This window comes from Drosophila serrata, unplaced genomic scaffold (assembly GCF_035046125.1).
Source record: "Drosophila serrata isolate PLE 108 unplaced genomic scaffold, ASM3504612v1 contig_272, whole genome shotgun sequence".
Lineage (NCBI taxonomy): Eukaryota > Metazoa > Arthropoda > Insecta > Diptera > Drosophilidae > Drosophila > Drosophila serrata.
Genome location: NW_028257170.1, coordinates 3140696 through 3164686, shown reverse-complemented (window position 1 = coordinate 3164686; position 23991 = coordinate 3140696). Strand labels below are relative to the sequence as shown.

The window sequence follows — 23991 nt, the reverse complement described above, 5'->3', positions numbered from 1 at the left end:
TAATACTAATCTAAATTTGCACATCCAGTGCGCAGCATGCAATTATAAAAAAGCACAGACTACAGGCAAAAAAACATAATTTAATTAAAATGAAATCATGCACAAAGCAATTGCCTTGCTTTTGTTCATTGTGCTCAACGGCACAAATTGTTCTAGTTTTGAAGTTTTTATTTTTCGCCTTTTTCGTTTTGCAGTTTTTGTTGTTCACTTTTTGTTATAAACATTCATGACCAGTCGACACTGAAGACGGTCGTTATTTGTTCGCTGTGTTGGTGTGGCTTATTGCCATTGTTGCTGCTGCCTGTGATGAGCCGATAAACAAAAAGAAATAATATATAAACAAATGCTGTCTGCTTCTTAACTGCACCCCTTAGAGACTCTGGCTAAATTAGACGGTAACTATATAGTATCGTGCAAGTGCAGCTGGCATTCCTATTTAAATTTTGTATTTCTAAATTATCAGAATAAAATTTAATGGGCTACTGGTTGTTGGGAGGGATTAATAGAGCCACTTTTAGATAGTTTCAACTATTTTTAACAGGTGTTGTAAAAGTATCTTTAGCTACTTGATTGATATAGTTAGTAGTTTCAGTTTAATTAAAATCCTTGGTATCCACAACAAAGTCTTCCTTGTAAAGCCAGCTGCAAAGTAAAAAAAAGATTACTCTACTCGCAGAATCTATGTATTCCCAGCCAATCAGATGAGTCATCTTGGCCAAATGCAAAACCCGTTTATTCCCCGCTCGATCTGCCAAAGAGGAGCGAAATTTGTCAAAATGGTTATATCGCATGTTTGATATGTTTCTTTTTATTTTTCTGCTGGCTTTCATCTCTTTGTGGTCCGTTTTATGTATTTATTTTTACAGAAATACTTGAGGCATCTCAGAGTCAGCTGCACACACGCATTTCTCTCGCTTTTCTTGCCCCAGCAGCACTCCTCTTTGCTTAGTCACGCGGCCTTTATGCTTAGGCAATTTGTCAAAAAAAAAAGATATAACACACAACAAATTTTACACACACATTTTCATGGGGGGGCCCCTGCCCTTAGAGACCCCTCAGGGGAGTGATCAATCACAGAAAAATCTTTCAGTTTGCGTGAGGAAATTATTCGCAGTTGTTATAGTTTGTTCAGTGAGAATATTTTTCGCTGTCTACGAATTTTTAGCAAAACGCATTGCATATTACCAGCATTTTTGTGAACCTATAAATATTTCATAAAATGTATTTTGATGAATGACTTTTCGTTTATTTGACAATTATTAAATGGTCTAGGGAAACGCCCTTTAATGTTTAGAAGTAGCTAGTTCAGAAGGAAATATGATTTTATGTATAATAATATAATATAGATAGCCTATGCAACTTAGATTACTTCATGGATATATTTGACTTGTACTCTTTCTATTTTAAAATGAAATAAGTTTCTTTTCATTCTCATTATTAGTTTTTTGGAAGCACTTTTCCCCTGTTTGAAGTTTAATTTTATGATTGATTTATCTTTTGTTTGACAATTACTGAATGGTCAATGAAAACGCCCTTATTTCGTTTCACTAATTTCTCCCCTTGCCTTTCCATATCTTTCCCTTACCTCGGATTTAGGTTTATCTTTGTTGTTTTGGACCTCAACACCCCTTGAAAGTCAATCCATCATCGTTTATCGCTCGCTTCGCTGGGCGAGTTCGTTGCCCAAGTCTTTCGTTTTGATTTTCGTACTTAGCTAATTGTTGTCGTTGTCGCTGCCGCTGTCATTGCTGTTCGCCTTCTTAAGCTACATAAAACCCCAAAGCCAAACACTGCAATTATGAGAAACAATGATCATGATGATGATGATGATGAAAAGTGCTCAGCAGAGTTTGCAACTTGAAGCATCATCGCCGCCGTCCATTTCTGCTGCAACTTCGAAGCTCTTTAAGCTGTCAAGCAGGAAACGTTTGGATTTATAATGCCCGGACCATCCCGCCTCCCTTGGGTCCGATCTCGGTCTCGGTCTCGGTCTCGTCTCCCCGTTTGTCATTATAATTAATTTGTAACTATTTTTATGAGCTCATGTGAAATTTAAATTGTATTCTCCGAGCGTCCCCCTGCCTCTCTCTGTAGCTCTTTCTCCATCGTCGCTGTTGTCGAGAGGCGCTTTCAGCTTTCAGCGCCCAAGTGCCAAGTGTTTGTGCAATTTCCGTTTAAAATTTGAAATCTTCCGACAAAAAATAGTACAAATTATGCTGGAAAAATTGACAGGAAAACGTCAAGTGGGAGAGAGGTGAGCTGCTGCTATGTACATTTTCCACAGAACTTTGAGAGCAATTTGCAAATGCTGAATGCAAATATGTTTGTCAAGCAATTTTGGTGTGTTAAGAAAGAAAGGTCGTTATATTTGTGGGAAATAGAAATGCTGTAGGATAATGTTAAGAACAATATAGTATAACATACTTTCATTTCAGAATGCTTTTTAATTTAGTTTAAGTAATATTTAAAGGTCTCAATGTATCTTGCACACTTTCTGCCTAAACTGGCATACTCTTAGTTAGAGTATTCACTATTTCCGTATCGTTCTAAGCATCGTCTCCATACCCATTTTTCTTGTTATGCAAATGCGTGCAAAATGTGCGAGGTTTTCTTCTGTTTCTGTTTCTGTTTCTGTTTCTGTTTCCGAGACTCTAATGCAATGCAATGCAATGCAATGCTCAATGTTGCTGTTTGCTTCGCTGTTTGGCTGCCAGCCACACGTTCACCGATCGCTGTGGCATTTGTTACAATTTTAAATGTTAGCTCTGGCAAAAAGCGAGGCAAACTAACAAACTAACAAACTAACAAACTTGTGCCAATTGTTGCTTACAAGTGTTTGACTTGACATTTCGGCGTGCGCGTCTTTACGTCTTTACATACTTAGATATATTAGCCCCATTTGTGTGGAAACTCCATGTCTACTTTTTGTCAAGTGTATTGCAGTGCAGGTGAAATGCTTGGCGAAATTAATCACTGCAAAAGTTGGCTTGGCTAACAAATTAGTGTAAGCATTTGGAAAATTGCATTTTAAGTTGCTTTTTACTATCCATGATTTGGCATAAGCTGCTAAACTGCCGTCTGTGTTCGATTTCAGTGAGCATTTGAACTGCACCAGATGCCAATGTCTTGACTTCACTTGACGTATGCGAATCAAGCAGCGAGAGGGGGAGCTCACGAAATAATATAAAAAACGAAATACAAATAGCGAAAAACAAGTGCAGATAAAACTTTGGAAATAAATCTTGTGCTCAGCATGGCAGGCAGACAATTTAGACAAATAGAGGATGCGACAAAATGAATGGATTGCACCATGAATGGCTGAGATCGGATGAATGGTTGGATGGATAGATTGCTGACTTTTGGTTGTCTGAGAATTGTCAGCTGGCCTTGAATTCCTCACTTGACTTGACTTCAAGCAAATAAAACTTGAAAATAATCAATAAAAGTTTGAGAAAATATATGTATATTAAGCATATGATGAAGGAAGCACAACAAATATATGTTTAAATATCGAAAAACGTATATTTAAGGTCTTAATAATATAATTATTCAGACTGCCAGGCTATTTCATATAATATTACTTTTAAATTTTAGTATTTTACCCTTTATTAATCATTTGGAAAATATATCCTTGAAATTAGCTTATAAAAACAGATTTCAATATATTGTTTTGGCTCAAGTAAACCTATTCAACATTTTATAGAATACTAAATTCAAGATTTCCCAGCAGTATACCCAATGTCATCTCTCCAATCAATTCAAGACACATTCTTGTCATTCAATTGAAAATCTTCCCACGCTTTTTGATCGCCACAAGATCCTCAAGAATCAAATTTCATTTTAATTAGTAAACATTTTCACATTACGTATACGCCACGATGGACACACAGCGCCCTCCTTTTTGGCCATCTCGCTCCCTGTGTGTGGTGGGGCCATAAAAGCCGAACGAAATTATAACAGCCAACTTGCAAAACATTTACACCAGCCCACCAGCAAGCAACTAGCAACTTGCAACTTGCAACTTGCAACTTGCAACTGGCAACTGGCAACTGGCAACCTGTAACGTGCAGCGGGTGGAGGCCAAAGGAGAGCGGGATTTTAGGCGGTGGCAGGCAGCCACCAGCTTTCTTTGCCAGCGAGAAAAATGATTCATGGAAGAGGCCCGGGACTCCTGCTGGCTTGGAGGCTCAGTGGCTCAGCGGCTCGGTGGTGGAGCGGTGGCTCGGTGGCTCGGTGGCTCGAATCTCGGGCTGGTTTCGGTATGCAGCCGCGGTGTGGCTTGGCTTTGGCTTTTTGGCCAAAGCGTCTCGACGCCGGGCAGACTATTAACTTTGAAAGTTGTTTAAACAGGCGAGGAGCCAAGAGGCGAACCTCCACCTTCTATTTCTTTATATCTATTTTTTTCCTTTTGCATTGGAAGCTCCTCTTTGTCGTCGTCGTGGTTGGTTGTCTGCACCAGCTGCCTGCTGATGCTGCTGCTGATGCTGCTGCTGCTCCTTTACCTTGCAGCCAGTGTCATCGGCGTCGCGGCTCGTGGGAATTGGATCATTAGAAGCCGGCAAAAGGCGAAGGCGATGGCAGAGGCAGAAGTGAGCAGAAGTTGGTCAAAAGTGGCACTGAGAGAAAATGTGAACTAAGCTGGGAATCAGAATATGCAACCTAAATTATAGAGTTAAATAACACATAACTTGCATGTACATCTTCTTTTAAATTATCTTGAATACTCAACTTGAAAATTGATAAACTTGTTACATAAGCATCCTTTTAATCCTGCTTTTAAGCAATACAAAAATGTTACTGTGAAATATTTTGATATACATTTGAAATTTCTTATTTCTCTCAGTGCATCATTCAGATGTTTGCAAAGTTTTCGGTTCGATCCGCCTGCCTTGGCAACCCACCGGGAAATTTTGCATGTGTTTCGTTGGTGGCTTCGTTTTGTGGCAGAGTTGCCACCGTTTCTTGTTGAAAAGAGGCGCGATAAGTAAATGTGTCCGCGTCTCTTGGCCAGTTTTCTTCCTCTTTTTTTTCTTTCTCCCTCGTTTTATTTGCACTTGCAACAGGCAACAACAATTCTTTCTGTTTGTTTATTTGTCTTTTTACCTCTCCCTCCTCCCTTTTCACTGTTGGTTTAAGCTTCTATTTCTTTGTATGCGATTTATTTGTTTGTTGTCTCGTTGTTATCTGAGTAAGCTTTGGGCCTCAACTTGTGTTATTTGGTGTCTTTTTTTTGTTGTTGTTGTTTTTCATTTTGGTTCCTTTGATTTCCCCCCCCCCCCTGGCCTCCTCTGGTTTTTCTCGTGGATTTTCGGGGGAGTCAAAAGTCAATTAAATAAGAGCAGTGCACAGCAGTGAAAAGCTTGTACATGTTGTTGCTGATGCTGTTGCCACAGCGGCATGTTGTTGCTATTATTGTTGGTATTTTGTTGCTCCCGCTGTTGTGTTTTTTTCTTTTTGTTTTTGGTTTTTTGCGAAACGAGCAATTTGTGCCCGTGCTATGTGGTTGACTTTTTTTCACTCTGGGTTGCGGCCCAGAAGTGCACTATGGGAACCATTTCACCAAAAACTTTTGCCCAGTTGAAGAGTGTTTTTGGGGAGAAGAATTGCTTTGGTGATTTATGAAAATGGTTTATGGGACCCCTAGCCTCAGGTTTAGTGTGTCAGCAGCGTTGGAGAGGGGAGTTCAGGAAGTACTCGAAACATAAAAGCAAGCTTCCTTGGAAGAACCGAAGAGCAAGTTCGTTTCCTAAGTCTTTTGATTTTTGTGTATTAAATTGGCTCGGAAGTTAATTAAAGTAATTAAAATACTTTTAACTAAAGTACTCTTGCAGCTCAAGAAAGTAACAAACTCAAATTTAGAGCCAAGTTTGTTGCCTAAGTCATTTGATTTTTGTAAAAAAAAATATTACAAGCCAAGTTCGTTTCCTAAGTCTTTTGATTTGGTATATTAAATGGGTTGAAAGTAAATTTAATTATTTAAAATACTTATAGCTAAAGATAAATAGATAGAAAAAAGTAACTCTAGCATCTCAAGAAAGTAACAAACTTAAATTAAGAGCCAAGTTCGTTGCCTAAGTCATTTCTTTTTTGTAAAAGTGAATATTACGAGGAAAGTTCGTTTCCTTTTGATTTGTTATATTAAATGCTTTGAAAGTTAATTTATTTATTTGAAATACTTATAACTAAAGATAAATAGATTGAAAAAGCATTCTAACCTCTTAAAAAAAAATACTAAAATAAAAAGCGAAGTTCGTTTCCTAAGTCATTTGATTTGGTATATTTAATATAAATGGAAGTAATGAAATTATTTATATTATATGTATATAACTAAAGGAAAATACATAGTAATCTAGTATCTCAAAAAAGTAATATACAAAAATTAAGAGTCAAGTTCGTTGCCTAAGTCTTTTGATTTCTTTGGCATAATTACACAAATTCTATTTTATTTAACTGAAAAATAATTTTCAAAACACTTGCCATAAAATTAAGGCCATCTTTCAGTCTCTTTTTGTTTCAAAGCAACGACTACGAATAAATTTCCCTTTCGATTGACTCAAGATATTCCCAGAGCTAAGCTCATTCAAAAGATGGGTTTCACTTTCCATAAAACTATTAAAGGCCGATGAATTAAAATTGAATTAACTTGCGGTTTTGTGTGTGCGTCGACTGGTGGGAATCAGAAAATAACAGAGGAGCCAAAAAATAAAGATTTTTGGTCAAAAAGTGATCATTGTTGATATTTACTTTTCGACTACTGCCAAATCTCAGCTCAATGCCAGCACTCCTACATCTGGTTTCTGGAGGGGGGAAATATTGCCATCACGTGTGTGCAAAAATAACAATAACAAAAGGCATTTGTTATTAGTAGTTTTGCCGGGAGTGCGCTTTAAAAATAAACAGCTAATACAACAATGGACACAATTTGCTGTGGCATCGCATCGAAATCGAAATCGAAACTGAATCTCCAGCTGAATCTCAGACTGAGACTGAGTCTGAGGAGATTCAAGCTTGGTTATAATGTAAGCGGACATGCGGGCATGCAATGATCTTCGATATATGTACATCTATTTGGATATAGTATATGCAATTTATATAAATTTAATTCAATTTGCCGAGCTAAATTGTTTAGTTTTGTTTTTGTCTTGCTCCCGCAATCGTGCAGAGGTCGCCCCCTGTTAATTTCATGATTGGGTCTTGGCTTAATGTGTAATGCCTTGACTCGAAAACAATTCTAACAATTTGGCAGCTCATTATGCGGTGCGCTCGCTCGCCTAACCACGCCAACTTGACTCCAATAAACGATGCACAACCTTGACCTTAAGCCAAATGAAAGATAAACCACAGCGTGGCAGCGAGGAAAACCCACTGCCGCTGCTGTTGTTATTATTATTATTTTTTTTTATGGATTACAAACCGAAAATTATAACAATTTTGTTACGCTTCTTTGAGGAAAGGGCACCGCACCGCAGCTCCCCAAGATCCACTATCGTTATTAGGCGCCAAGTTATCAGCGTAATAAAGTGGCGGAGCAACCAGTTGGAACACTTTTCTGTGCGGCGGCAAAGTGTTGAACTTGAAAACGAAAGCAAAAGCAAAAAGCAAAAAGCGGGAAATAAGCAAGTCGATGGGAGAATGCCCTTCTAGGGAGGCTTAATTAATACTTAACGGAGAGTTTAAGTGGTTTAAAGTGTATTCACATTTCTCAAAAGTATTATTTATTTTGCCTCTTAAAGATATTCAATAAGTTAGCAAAAGTTTTCATATTTTAAATGACATTTAATAATGCTCAGTCAATATTTAGATAATTTGTGCATATTAATTTTTGTTATTTAAATTATTTTACTTAAGAGCTTGTAATGTTGTGAAGGAGTCAATTCAGACCCTATAATTCATATAGATTCTTGAACAGAATCAACTGACGAGTAGATCTAGCTTTTTCCGGTTGAAAAATATATTTTTCAAAATTTTCAAAAATAGATAAGGTGTTGCATAGTTAAAATTTTCAAAAATTTATACAAATATTGATATTTAGACATGTTAAATTTAGTAAGCAAATTTATTAACCTAATAAAAACTGACACAGAAAAGCATTCCGAATGAAAATTAATTTATTTTTGTCTGAGTTAGGAGTTTTTGAGACTTGGATTAGCAAAAAAAAAATTGAAAATAGTTTAATCATAGTTATGATTGGTTTTCAACTCGATCCTAAGCTAAGTTCATGGGTATATTAACTGCGGCTTCCCAAAGTTAGTTTCTTGCTGAAACTTTATTTAATCTAAAGGATTACCGGAAAATTTATATATTTCAAGTTCGATTTATAAAAATTTAAATGGTTCCCATTACAAAAATAAATTCCTAGAGACTCAATCCACAACTAATTTATAACAAATTATATTTATAATCCCTTTAAACAAGTACAAATACTTCACTGAACAACTCCCCCCAAGAAAGAGTATTCCGATGCGGGTCCCACACTCCATTTTTCCTTTTATTTCGGAAGGAGGGGGGCACCATGAGGCATAAAGCACTTGAAATTGGTCGAGTGTCTGGGGCAAGTTGGGCCCGGGGCCGCGGGGGTAGGGCAAACCCTGCCCCAACTTATCTTTAAGCCACGCGCTAATTTGAAAATAATGCTCCCCAATCATTTTCACATTTTTTCTCATTTCCAGGCGGCTTCAGGTTTAGCCTTCTTCACGATCGCCGCGGAGTGAGCAATAAAAGTTTTTGGCAGAGAAGCCCCCTCTTACCCCTCACCCCTTACCCCTTAGCTTGCCTTGTGGTTGGCGGCCCTCCCACTTGTTGATTGTCTGTATAATTACATAATATTGCATAATTTTGCAAAAAAGTACTCGGTCGCTTTGGGATTTCTGCTCTGTTAGCTACGTAGAGTCTCGGAAACTTGGAAACTCAAAGTCTCCGGAGTCTCAGAGTCTCTGGGCTTTGGTCTGGGGGTCTGTGGGTCTGGGGTCTCATTATCGTCGGCTGACCGACGATCTTCTTCGTTTTCGCTTTCAGTATCAGTGCACAATGTAGTACTTAAATAATAGAAGTTTAATAGCGTTTTGTTTTCTGCCGGCCGCATTTGCAAGTCGTTAGTTGCTGCTGCCGCTTCTACCGGAGTTTTGCTTGTGTTTTTTTGTGCCTTTTTTGCTATTCGTTTTTTTTGGACTACTAATGCATTCAGCTGTAGGATTTTTGTCAAGGTTATCCAGTTGGTTGTGTGTTAGCGGATATAATGACATGATGCATATACGATGGAAGCCAAAGTCAGCATCAATTTCGGTTCTTCTTGTTTGGATTTTTGCTTTTTTTCGGGAGGAAGTTCAGTTTTAAGAGCATTGTAATTGTGTGTAGTTCGTTCAAGTTCGCTGCCTAAGTCATTTGGCAAGAGCCTAACGAACTCTGCAGAACTTTTTACAGGCAACGTTCTCGATGGGCCTTTGGGCCTTCTCTCTCCCAGTCCTGACTAATTTCGCTCATTAATCATCGGGGCAGCGGAAGAAAATCGCTCCGAAAACTGATTACACATGTACGGCCCACCAAATCAAAGCCCAGCAAACATGAAGTCATCTGTTCATCTGTTCATCTGTTCATCAGTTCCCTGCCGGTGAAATGTATCTGCAAACAAATGAAGTTGTCTGTCTAAGGCCTCTCTCGGGACTCGGCTAGTAGAGTCATCAAGTCCAGGATTGATCATTGATCTTTTGGCACTCAATCCTCCGCCATCCGCTCCTCAGCTCACGAATTATAAATAGTGCAAATGCGTGCAGTGCATCATCATCATTAGTTTTCGGCCAACAAAAAGGAGAGAAACCTTGGCAATAGACTTGTCTAGAGCCCCCCCGCTACACCCTTTGGCCAAAAGCCTAGAACTCGGTCTATGGCAATTATACGAATCCATGTATCTGTCTTTAGGTTCGTTTGCTAAATTGTTTCAATTTGTTTTAAGGCAGGCATAACTATCACTTGCTGTGGGTACTATTCCACTTCAATTGGGTTTGTTTTAAATATAAATTTCAATTTAATTTAATTTTTTAAGTTGAATATTTAACCTTAAGTAACAAAAATAGAGTCTGAACTTAAATTGATTACGTAGAAATTTATTTACATTTTTAACATATATATTTCCCAAAAAATCACTATAAAGCTCGTAATATATATGTAAAGCATAAACTTTACATAATTTAAATGTTTTAATACCTAATTTTCAATTAAGAAATATATTTTAATTATTATTATTATTATTTTGCATCAAAGCAAATCCACACGAAAGGGCATCTACGATTTCCCATTGAAACCCGCCAATGACTGCATATCAAGTTCGTGTCCTAAGTCTTTCGTTTCGTTTCGTTACGTTTTTCGCTTCAAGTCAGGCATTTTCTAATTGCAAGTTAATTTCTTGTTGCGAACATAAATTTAACATTCTAATTGAGTTATCAACCGCAACATGTACATACACATGCCAAAAAAAAAAAAAGAGCACAGAGACGAGGATGAGGACGAGGTAAAACAAGTAGGAGATGTAGGAGATGTAGGAGAAGGAGATGCCGACACCGGGACAACTTTTACAGCTTCCCATCTCATCGTCGTCGTCCTCTAAGCGTGTTCGCTTCCAAAACTGGCTACGCATGTGAAAAATGGCTTACACATGGAGCCAAGAGTTTTTCCTCTCCGCCTGGCCACTTTTCCGACCACGAAAAATTGCAACAAAAGCCACAAGAGACAGTACAGTACAGTAATTACATTTCGGTGTGTGTGTGTTTGTGCAAGATTTTGGGCTCTTGCTAATTTGCCTGCTGCTTCTGTTTTCCTTACTTAGTTTTTGGGCATTTATAACTAATTTTTTGTTGTTTGTTTGCCACTGCAACTGCCGCTGCTGTTTGAAAGAATTTTCCAACGTGAAAATATGCACTTTGGCATGGCTCGTAATTAATTTACTTTGTGTGTTTGCCCGCTGGCAGCCGCAAAGGAGAACGACACACACGAAAATATGAAAAAAATCCATTACGCAAATGTTTATGACCAAAATGGTCAGCAGCAGTCGAAGAAGCCGAAGAAGCCAAAGAAGCCATGGCAGCAGCAGCAGCAGCAGCCTCTTCATCTGCTGCCAATGCAAATAGAAAAGATTTGCCAAAGCCCCCTAGATGCGTGTGCCCCAAAAGTCGGACCGAAGTTGGTAGAAGATGGGAACCCGGGTCTCGGTCCCACCATCAGGTGAGCTTCTCTCACATACATCACAACATTGTAATGCATTTTCAGGCGGCTCCGCCTGCCTCCCAGCCTCCCAGCCCCTCTGCCTCTCTGCCTCCCCCCTCTGCTGGAAAATTAGTTTTCTTTTTCCGCAGCGTCGTGTCATCAACGGGATTTCGGAGGCGTGATTGTATCGAAGGTCGTGGCAATATGGAGATGTAGCAAGAACATTAAAAAAGAAGCCCCATACATTTATGGCCAGCTAATGCAGATTTGTGTATCTTTTGCTGGGTTCTCATTAGATGGCAAATAACTATCTTTTGGGTTTAAGTTTATAGGGTTTTAATACTTTAAAGATGTAAGAAATGCAGGAAAGAATTTCTACAATTAATTCTGCTCCAAATTTATTAATGACTCTTTCTTAATCCCCATGCAATATAGTAACTTGATCCGCCTCGTTTTGGTGTATATTTTATATTAATTGGAATTTATTTTTATTCGTTTCTAATATGCATAAATAATGATGGCTATTCAGAAATTGGATGCCATTTTTTCTTTGCCAAAGCATAAGTTTGAATTCATTAATATTATTTTCCAATATTCATAAATAACTAAGGTATCGTTTTCATATTTTTCCCCAATATTTAAATAAACTCAAATGTTGAGACCAATTGAAAGAATAATTTAATTAGAATTCCTACTCCTTGTGCTTCTGTTTGATGGTGGAATTCCTTAGCAGCTCCTAACTTGTTTCATATTCATAAATTTATTGACTAATGCTACCAACTTGCCGTAGCGACATCTTCAGAAATGTGGCCCAAATTCGAGACGCTGTTTGTTGCCTTCATTTTAATCAAACATTTAGTTTATCGTCTCACATTTCAGCTAATTAACACTACCTCGGGACCGCCTCTTTTGGCTCTGTGACTTGGCTTATGCTTTTGGCCTGGCTTTTGGCTTAGCCTCAGCTTGAGATTCAGCCTCACAGCTTCAGAGTCTCTCTTCTGCCGGCATTCGACTGATCGACTAAACGAAAATCAGCTTAAAATCATAAAAAACGCACTTAAATAAAATTTAATATTCAAATATTGACATTTAGTGCCATGTTAGCAGCAACTTAGGTGTTTTCTTCGTCTCCAATATTTCGGAGGCTGCCCTCCTCCTTCTCCCAGACAGACAGAAAATAAGCCTTAAATTATGCATGTGGATTGCTTTGGGAGGGAGAAGACGCAATTCGCTTAGCATTAACTAATTGATCTGCATTAATTTCAGGTCGAAATCGAAGACAAAAGACTTGAGCAGGTGAGTCTTGGGAGGGAATACTTGTCGTAGTTTCGTATTTGTGTATTATGATTATTATGAGTTTTATTTTTTCTTCTTCTCTCCTATTTAAATTATGACATCATTTAAATATTTTCGCCGTTGTTAGCCAGATTTCTGTGTAAACTGGTTTAGGCTACACACACAATTTTCGTCGCTGTCTTTCGGTCTTTCTGTCGCATTGTGTTAATGTTGTTGTTGTTATCATATTTGCTGGGCAATTATGCATGCCCCCAAACCCCAAACCCCATAATTCATAAATTCATTTTTTTTGCGCCCATATTCGAAAATGCGGAAGCGCTTTGATTTGCTGATGCTTTTTTGGGGCCATATCATACATACATATGTTATCAGTGTCGGCAAAAATTGTCTTGCCCTCATGATATGTCGCATATAAAATTATTATTGTCGTAAAATTTTTTACGACTTTGCTCAATATTTGGCTCGTAAAATATATATATATTTTTTGTTGTTTATTGTTGGAATCATATCTTATTGTAAAATCTGTATAAAATTCGAGTTTGCTTACCGCATATGGATTATCCTGGTTCATCATTATGGAAATCTGGGTTCGCTGAGCTTCGAGTGCTCAAACGGCAAGGTCTGTAAGAGGAAATAAACGGGTTAGAGTTACTTCATATATATTTAATATACAATTTTCCACACAGTATTTAATCTAGCTCTTTAGAGACATTTTCCATGCCTACATGTTCTACTTGAACTAATTTATATTCCCCACAAACATCTTTCATTGTTGCTACAAAGGAAAAAACCTTCTAGCCAATAGATATTTATCGATTCTTTTATGATAACCATAATTTGTTATGAACTGATCTTGAACCGCACACATTTAATCGAGTGCTTTTCATAGGAGATTCTACTTGAAGATCCGCTCCAAATCAGCATTGACTTTCTGACATTTAGATCGCTGAACGCTGCCAGCTAATAATAATAATAATAATAGCAAATAGCAAATAATATATAACGATTTTTTGTTACAACGAATCTGCTTAGCTGCACCTAAAAAGCATCCGTTGAATCAACATAACAATCTGTTGGCTCACATCTCGCAGAGAACAGAGAACAGAACCCCCCTTCCATGGAACGTGAGTCACCGAGACACACTCCTGGCCAAAAAGCGGCTGAAGACTCGGCCAGGTTAGGATCCCCGCAAAACGAGATGGCATGTTAACTGACAACAGGTGTTTTCTGCGGCCTGCTTGCCACATTTGCATTTGATATTTTGTACGCTTGTTTTTGCTGCCACTGTTAACGCGTCCGTACTAAATACTTTCACACTCAGACCCCTCTTCTCTACTCTGCGGCTCTCCTTTCGCAGCGATTGTTGTCTTCCGGCCTCGGACCCCTTAAGGATGTTTAAGTCAGCACACGACCTTGATGTGTTAATTTCCCAGACAACTCTGGAACGTCATCCGTCCAGGTACACTTTTAAAAAAGAAATCCGGATTACATGCATTCATAAGTCCTCAGATTTCTCAAGTATTTGTTATTCAAATATTAAGTTGAACTATCGTACTTAAGTTTCTGTTTTTGAGAAAACTATGTACAGAATTTTACTTATAAATCAATGAGTTGATGTGAATAGTTGGTAGAAGAAGTACTTGCGTGTTACCATATACTAGAAGTTTAGGCAGTAATCATTAAGCTAACTTGTAAATTATTAGTTCATCTCATGTGATCTGCCTATCACATTTATTAATAGTTCAATTTTTATTATTGTTTGATTATATATTCATAGATTCGTTGATATACCTGACCGATAATTGAATAGATTGCTAGTATTTCAGGATTTTAAGCTTAAGGATAAGAAAGATCATCATCTCATTTGAGTAAAAACAATTCCTTCCAGTGTCCTGGTATAATGGAAAGGGGCCTGTAAAAAAGGCTTGGGCTGTGATCTCGAAAGGTGCTAGTAAAAAACAAAATAAAAACAACCTGTAAAGATGATTGTCTGCCCCAAGTATAACTAGAATAAGTGCACACTTGTCGGGTTGTAGAACACAGCAAACTTACAAGGCACTCGCCACAAGTACGAGTATATGGGCTCTGTCAATATTTGCGACACATGCAAAGGCAATTCAAGTTAGATTCTTCATTGGCCTGCAAGCGAGTCCAAGCTAAATGCACTATCAGAAAAACTATCTCTCTAAAGAATGATCAATAGTTTAGAAAATGATGTATTTTTATTGCCTGTGAAGTTATTTTCAAAAGAATATACAGGAAATTTAATGCTAATTACATCCAACCCTATAATTCTTAAGCATTTGTTTACTTTATTGAAATGAAATAATTTAATATTTCAATAGTTTAGAAAATGATGTATTTTTATTGCCTGTGAAGTTATTTTCAAAAGAATATACAGGAAATTTAATGTTAATTACATCCAACCCTATAATTCTTAAGCATTTGTTTACTTTATTGAAATGAAATAATTTAATATTTCAATAGTTTAGAAACTAATATATTTTTATTGCCTGTGAAGTTATTTTCAAAAGAATATGCAGAAAATTGAATGCTGATTATATGAAACCCCATAATTCTTAAGCATTTGTTTACTTTATTGAAATGAAATAATTTAATATTTTAATAGTTTTGAAACTAATATATTTTTATTGCCTGTGAAGTTATTTTCAAAAGGAAATATACTGCAAATTAAAGTCTGATTGATTAAATCAAACCCTATAATTCTTAAGCATTTGTTTACTTTATTGAAATGAAATAATAACAACCTTTGATTGTCATTGTTCTTTAGGCTTCGAATCTATATCTATATCTATATATTATTCAGGGAATATAAAGTTTGCGTTTCTCTAATTGTTTATTTATAAATCAAATCGCGGTCATGATGTTAATGAATGATTTGAGGACTTTTATATAGTGAGATGATCTTTAAATTATATTCCTTCCTCTATTAATTTCGTTCAGTGTTTGTTGGCTAAGGCCATTCCCATGGATCTTGGTTGCTTTTTGGATTTTTGTAACAAAAATATTCTGGCAAATAAAGCTTTACACGCTATTTGCATTATAAAGTAAACATGTAAGCGGCGACTATATGGTGTCTATATCTCGCTCGCACTTGACTTACATTGATTCTGTTATATAGTCGTAAAGTTTATTTGCCCTGCCCTTGCTCTGGCTGTTGTTGCTGTTGTTGCTTTTGCCTGTTGATCTAGCCATGTTTTATGGCCACACTAAAAAGTGCACTGGTCAACAAAAGCGGCGAGAGAAAACTTTCTCACAAAGGCTTAAATGAAGGTGTGTGTGTGTCTATATGGTCTGTATAATTAAATCATACAAAAGCGCGACAGTCGCAGACAGTTCGTCAGTTAGTCGGATTGTCAAGCGTTTATCTGGCATCGCCATCTTCCTTTTGATTTTTCTGTTGCTTTTGTTTTTTATGAATTCTATTCGTTAATGAAATTCACATGTTCCCCAACTCGGTGACTCTCCTCCGGCTCCCCATTTTTATGTTCGCATGATGGATGTGTCTCGAAGAAGATGACAGAATCGTTTCGTTTCTACCTTTTCTCTGGTGACCCCTTGAACTCACCTCCTTTTACTGGCCTTATCAGACCCTCCAAGTTAATCCAATTAATTTGTTGGCTTAAAGTTTCTGGTTTCACTTGCGGTTTTAGTATGAAAATCATTTAGGGTTGGCTATTCCCAACATTCTGAACTTTCCTACGTTGTTTTCCTATTTTGATTTTTGTTTTTGTTTTCTATTTTTCGTGTTTCGTTCACCTTGCGCCAATAAAACGTCACTTGAGCGTTTAGAGTTGTTGTTGTTGTGGCTTTTGCTTAAATTGCACTTGACTTTTAGAACTTTAGGCGAGCGTGAAGCATGTTTAATATATATCTGGCCATATATCTGCGGGTTTATCTGAGCGAGTGTGTGTGTGTGTGGGGGAAATATCACAAGTGAGTGAGTGAGTGAAAAACATGAGCTTAAATTTGGCTTGGGAATATTATAATATTATAATTTTGCCTAAAGTTTATCGTTTCATTTACTTTGATTTATTTTGTTTTATCAACTAATTAATTTGGATATTTATTAGCAGTTTGTTTTAATGGATTAGAGCACACCTTTGTGTGCGATATCTTCCGCCTTTCACTGGTTTACAATTTGTATTTTTGTTTGTTTCTATTAGCTCAGTAATTTATGTAACGTAATGGTAATCATTTCTTTTATTTTATTGCAATTATTTAGGGCATTATCTGGGGCTAGTTAGTTTGTTTGTTGTTTTCTTTTAGCGGCGGCACACACACAAGTAGCGAGAGCAACCGAAACAGCGACAGCGACAGCGACGACGTGCGATCGAGCGTGCGAGCAAGAAGCGCGAGCTATCACTAAAGACTGATGTTAAGCGGTTCTGCAAAATGCTCAGACCTCTGCGGATCGCGACTCGCGGATCGCGGCTCGCGGCTGGCGGCTGGCTGGCAGCTTGCTCGGATATTCGGATTCGGATACGTACTCCGACTCCGACTCGGACTCGGACTCGGACTCAGACCCAGATGCTTGGCAATATCATCCGAATCGGACGAGCGAACGAGCGACGAGCACAGCAGCAGCAGCAGCAGCAGCAGCAGCAGCTGGAAAGCAGCGCAGAAAACAGCAACAACAGTGAGGCTCGGTAGCAAACTGAGCTGGAACTTCGGAGCTACCACACAGAGACGTTCCCAGTCGTTGCCAGCAGCAGCAGCGGCGGCAGCAACAACAATAACAACAGCAACAAGCCGTGGAGATGATACTACTATAAACAAAAACTACAAACTGGTCGCAGCAGTAGTAGATGGGTAGGAAGAAGAAGCAGTAAGAAAAACAAAAGACTGCAAAAGCGACAAACTTGACTCGAGTGCTTCTCTGCCTGTGTGTGCGCGCGTGCGCATGCATGTGTGTTTGTGAGGAAGAAGATTCTCTCTAACGGTTGATATCCATGTACACTCACACCCCAGTGAGCAAGAGAGATAGAGAGACAGGGAGAGATAGAGAATGTGAGTCTGAGAGCCGGCTTGAGTGAGCCACGGTTTTGAGTGATGTTAAGGCTTAACAGAGCACGGTTGAGGCTTTGAGCCACATTCGAGTCGGGTTTTTTGATGGTTATATATATTTTACTCGGTTTTTCATTTTTCTTATGAGTTTGTAACTAACTCAGGAGAATTTTTAAGGGAGTTCACTTCCTATTTTTAAGATTTTTAGAGCGGAATATTTTATATTTTTCTTGGGTTTTTAATTTATATAAAATACTATTTAAATCATATCTAGTCTGATTATCTTCAATGAGCTAATTTTTAAGACCTGTAACCTATTTGTCTACATTTTAAAAACAATATAAATCAATTATTTTTGATATTTCTAAAACTGTTAGCTTAGTTCAGAACTTAAAGGTCCATTAAGTAGAGAAATTTATATAAAGAAAATGTGAACACTAAGCAAAGTACTCATTTCTATTCATATTTACAAGGTTTAAGAGGTATTTTGTGGAGTTTCAACCTTAAATATTGTTTTGAAAATGGTTTCAAGTTAATGAAAATTAAAATTAGTATTTTAAAATATTTTTAAAATATATTTTCTTTAATAAAATCCTTATTTTAAATATTATATAAATATGGTTACCTATAAATTCATCGATTTTAAAACTGCCTACTCAATCCTAACTCACATTTTTTGTACTCGCTCTCTCACCATTTTGTGTAGCATTTGAGTGTTTCACTCATGTTGCATACACACACATACACTCAATTGGGAGCTGCTTTGGGAATTCGTTACCACATTTGATTGGCTCGATTAACACAATCGGAGCACCGTTATAACCAGTATAACCAACTCACTCGTCCACACCGATGGCTCTGGGAGAGCAGCGAGTGTAACAGTATTCGGTCAGCGAGAGCGGAACACACCAACACCATAGCACAAAGTGATCGTGCTCCAGTCGTCGTCGGGTGTTATAGTTAAACGATCCGATCCCGTTTGCCGTGGGCGAAAACGAGACCGGACTATATGGCCATCGCCTATATGCTATATACAACCGGCACACATATATGTTCTCGTTTCGCTGACCAATGCAGAGCAGCTGGGCGAGAGGCACCCATACGAACGAGAGCGATCAATGAGAGCGATCGCTCCACACAGACGCATTCATCGAAATCGTATTAGCGGCTGGCGGTGGGCGTGGTCTATCGATAACACCAGTGTCCCCCTTAAAATTTTTCCCTCCCCACGAACTGGATTGAAAGTGCGAAAGACAGAGAAGGCGAGCGGAGGGGGCTGAGAAAGAAAGAGAAGGCCATAGTCGCTGGGCGAGTGATGGAGTTTTCCTAACTAACGGTCTCCAACGCTTATTTTCTTTTCTATTTTGTTTTTTTTTTTTTTTGTTTTGCATCTTCCACTAGTTTTTTCGCCCGCTTGGCAGTTGTCAAGCTGTCACAGTTTCGATCATTAAATGCGATATCTGCTGATAGCCATAAGGCATTTTACGATATTACTAACATTGTTAGCTGGCGCCCCCTGGCGCGAAAGAGAGACAAACATGGGGATGCACTTAAAGAAAATGGTATTTACTTGAAGTGCAGATCATAAGCCTTTTGTATTTCATATAAAACATTTCAACATTTCAACATTCAACATTTTCTTATAAATTATATATGAAATGGATTATAAAGAATATAATTTATATTTTTTCAAAATATTGTATATTTCTTATTATCTATATAAATCCGATTAGAATATCAAGGATATATCAATAAAACAAAAATCAAATTGATTTTCAAAGAATTCATTCTTTAAAATATCAAATTGATTGCTCCCTTTCGATCTCTTTAAAAATTTCTTCGAGTGCAGCTATGTGCGGGATTAATGTATCATAAATAGCTTAGTTTCTGGAAATTACACTCGTGCTGCCACCGCACCGCTAATCGCTAAGTATAAATTATAATTAGCCATCTTTATGCCCAAGATCTACAAAATTGAATAGTTGCAGTCGCCGGCAAAGTATCACCTGATGGCCAAGACTAGTCATCGTTGATAGTACACCGGATCATAAATCGGTCCATGAATATTCAAAACCCCGGGCTCTTAAAGCGGGACTTCATAGTTACCCTTTGGTGTACCATAAATAGATATTTGAATTTAATGATGGAATTAGCATACGCCGGTTTATGTATCGCCAATAGAATATGATGTTAAAGATGTTATGATGCAAAGTTATTGAAAAATGATGAATGATGCAAGTCTTCTTAAGTACCTAAATATGAAATTTAGTTATTTTATACTCTACAGTGTAATAATCAGAAGCAATATTAAAAGAATCATTTCAAACTGGAATTCAAATAAAGTTTATATTCTCCTCTTTAGTACAGTTTAATGGTTACATTTACATAAAATTGGCCTTTCAGTGAATAGAACTTTTACGAAGTAATTTTCTAATTAATCTTTACATAATGACTCAAGTTTATAAATTCGTAATATATTCTTGAGCCTCAATTATAATTTATGTATTTACATTTTTATCTCTTCGAATTTGATTAAATTCTCCTAATGATCCTTTCTCATTCGCAGTATTTTTCTACAAATTTAAAAATTGTATACATTTCCCACAGCAGGAAAACCTTCTCTTTACCCAAAGGCTTTCTTTAATGAAATATTTTGCAGATGCAAGTATTTTCTTTGCCATTTAAAACTGGGCGTGTAGCCGGCTTAGATCATGGCTCAATACGATTTCTATACTAATTTTCCCACTTTTCCCTGCTTTCTCTTTGCGCATCGTCTTATCCCATTTTGACTTTCTGCCGGAAAATGTCACAGAAGTTAATCCAATTTACTGTTTTATGACGGGGCCCGAAAACACACAGAGGAAACCCGCAACTCGTTATCATCCCGTTTGCCTCTCTGTGGGAAGTAACGTCAACCCCTTCTGTCCTTTGGCCGGTGAACGCCTCCCTTAGTTGAGTTTTCCTTTGGCGGAAAACAGAAAAATGGAAAACGGGGTGTTCTAAACCCATTACAAGGGCCCTTACCAGAAGCAGTTCGCCGAGTTCTTGCTCTCTGCGGTTTTCCGACTTGCGGTTTCCCTTGCACCCGCACTCTCAGAGACAGATACTTTTCACAAATTTTCATGCTTTAATTTCGGTCCTCAGGCCTCTCGGCATTTGCATATGGTTAAAGGGAGAAGGAGAAGGAGAGGGAGACAAGCAAGGAAGTGCCTGCTAATCCTTGGTGAGCAACAGATTATCCCCGACAATTGTTTGTTCTTGATTTGTTTGTTATGGGTGTGCAGCCTGGACTAAGACCTCTTTCTCTGCTTTCCTTCTATTATGTTACACTTGAAAAAAATTTGTTTCAGTAGGTTCTAGAAAGGATTTTTAATTATATATATATATGAATTTTTTGAATAACTATGTTTTATAGGCAATAGTAAGGAAGAATACTTATAAGGTTATGCTACAAAATATTTCTGCTTTAAAAAGTCCCCTTGAAGAATTAGTTTTCTATAAGAATAAGCCCAATAATTTTGAAAAAGGATTTCAATATTAAAACAAGAAAGGAAACTAATTGTATCGAACCGAAAATCGATCATAACTAAGATTAAAATAAATGTTATTTCTATATAACAATGTTTTCCACAAATCAAAGATTTTTTAATTATCATAAGTAAGCCAAAAATGAATTGATTTTAATTCGGAAATCACTCCTATGTCAGTTTTTGTAAGGTTAATAAATCTGCATACTATACTTAATATTCTAGAAAATTGAAATTTTTTGCCAATTTTTAAAATTTTAACGATGTAACCCCTTAACATTTTTTGAAAATATTAAAAAAAAAATTGAAATTCTCTTTTTCGACCGCACATGGCTAGATCGAGACAGCTGTTGATGCTGATCAAGAATATATATGATTTATAGGATAGAAAATGACTCTTTTACAGACTTTTAAGCTTCTGACTAAAATGATAATACCCTGTCTAGAGCTATAAATTTCTGCAAGTGTAGTTTTTCACGAAATCGCTGCCTTACAATTGCAACAATTGCCGGCGGAAAAGGCTCAAGGGGTTTCCTCTATTCTTTTTTCTTTCGCTTTTCCGCTGCAGGACTCGCCCCTTTCTGGTTACACTTTAATGCGTTCTAATGTATGTGACTTTTGCGAGGATTTCCATCGTTTGCCATTTGCCGCCGTTTAGACTCGAAAGTCGAGTGACTTGCAGAATGCGAATACTTTGGTCCTGACACTCGGCCATCATCATCATCAATCATTCGGCCGATTTGTATTCTGGCCCAGCATGATCGGGCCCCTTTCGATCAATATAAATATTTCTGCTGAAATTAGGTTACAGGCAAATTGTATCCATCCAGTTTCGGCTACGCTTCCAGCTCCAGTTTTAACACAAAAAAAGAAGGAAAAACTTGTGTCATGCAGGAGGCTACCTTTTATTTCAGCTGGAAGACTGTGCATACAATAAATTAATTATAAATGCATTAATCAATGCCAAAATCAACAACAACCAGAGCCGCATTTTTTTTAAAACATTTTTGACAAATACTGACATGAGTGCTCGCCGTTCGTTTCATTTCATTTTTGATTTTTTTGTTTTCGATTTTCGGTTTGGTTTTTGGTTCGTTTCTCGACTTTTGGTTTTGGTTTCGATTCGATTCATTCTTTGATTCGGTGCGTGAAATGAAAACAAAAATTTAAAACACGTTTTCGCGCTTATTTCTGACTAATTTATGCGTTCGATTTGAATTTGCCTCGTTGTTGAGGGCTGCCACTGACTCGATTTCGATTCGATAGAATTTTTGTCTTAAGAAATACTCTGGAACTGCTGATGATGTCTTAAAAGCAAAGTTATATATATAATTATAGGACTTTAATTTGATATGTTAATCAATAATAGTTGAAGATTCAATACTGATAATAATACTGCTGAAATGAAATGTTTTGCTCAGCTTAAAAATGTTCTAATTTCCCTAAACCCTAAACTTCGTAGACCTATTTAAATTAAAATCCATAAACTAGCTTAAAATTTCACCAAAATGCAGATTCTAAGCCATTAAATTTGATTTTTAAGAGCATATAAACTTCGTCAACGTTTTTATGGACCCTTAATTCATTTCTCAACCGACTTTGATTTTGATTGAAAGCCAGCAAAGAAACGAAAGAAAACAAAATTGATTTCCACCTTGCGGCATTTCGATGCTCGATGCTCTTTGCATGTTTCACATTTGGCAGCCTCAGTGGTTTTATTTCGGTTTTTTTATTCTTCTTTTTCTTTTTCAAGTTGTATTTTTTGATTCGGTTTCGGTTTTGCAGCTTTCCGTTCGGACGGTTTTACATACCGCCACAGATGTATGCAAATGAGATCATTGATCTGTTTTTGGTATCGATTTGTTTTTGAAGAGTTTTGGAAAACTTGAAACCAAATCATATTTGACCCTTAGGGGTCGCCGCCACATGCCAAAATTAACGAAAACAGAAATGTTAATTTCGTCAGATGAAAAATGTGATCTGTTGGCCATATCACCATATAGCCATGTTTATTATTTGTATATTTGTTTTGTCCCCGTTCTACGAGCGCGAATTTGAATTTAATCAAATTAATTATGATTGTCAATGGATCGAACTGTGCGATGATCAATTTTGGCCGCGACTCGTCTCCGGCTTTCCCCCCTTGTTTTCCCCCATCCCTCCGCCATTGGGGGGGACAGTGATAAATTGACAGATCAGTCGCTGCCCCGAGGCGATATCAATCAGCTTTTGGAAGTGGTCCAAACAAATTGCTCCACAAATCCATGCGAGATTCCAACGAAGCTCCCTGAATGAGAGGAATTAATCCTACAGTTTATGGAGCAGACCAGTTTGAAAGCCTCCAATATTTTCCCTCTGGCCGAGAACAGCTTCCGTTTTGTCTGAAAACGTGGCCATAACCATTTCCCTTTAGTACAAAAGTCGGGCATTGTTATAATTTGTATCTCTCTTTTCGGGGCAAATGTGTGGCCATAAAATGTGAACGAGTCGAACTTTAAAATGCCATATTAAACAATTGTCCCAGCCAGCCTGAGTTTGGTGGGAACCTGCCCCGAGTTGACATCACACATCGTGGCCAAAAAGAAAAGCCAAACTTTGTCTGCTCGGACCGATTTCAATGTGTAATTGTAACGCCTTTGTTGTTGTGTTATTAACACCTCTCGTAGCCAAATGGACTATGAAATTGTTGCTCTTCTTGCCAGGTGCGAAAGGTTTTTGAACCTCCAGAAAAAGAAAATAAATACTCGGTCGGTCGGTGTTCCAGAAAAACAAAGCTTTCGGTTCACTCTCATCGCCAGAGTGCTGGAATTTCGTGAATTTATGCATAATGGTGGTACATTAAATTCATAACATCCACGGGAACTCCACACCGAAGATGCTGTGTGCTGCGTTCGGTTTCGACCTGTGTTACTTTCGGCCCATTTTAGTGGGTCATAAATGGGGT

General features: G+C 37.5%; 1 protein-coding gene across 3 annotated transcripts in view; it reads right to left on the bottom strand.

The window, feature by feature from the left end:
* The window catches only part of knrl (knirps-like), a 104317-nt gene that overhangs the window by 9274 nt on the left and 71052 nt on the right, over positions 1-23991 (bottom strand). For 2 of the 3 annotated variants that reach the window (XM_086834208.1, XM_086834209.1), the window contains exon 3: positions 13040-13113. In XM_086834208.1, coding sequence (XP_086690334.1) covers positions 13040-13066 — 27 coding nt within the window. In that variant the 5' untranslated portion in view covers positions 13067-13113. Of the gene's footprint in view, positions 1-13039; positions 13114-16081; positions 16412-16539; positions 18945-23991 lie in introns of those variants that run through there. The other variant, XM_086834207.1, reaches the window with a different exon arrangement.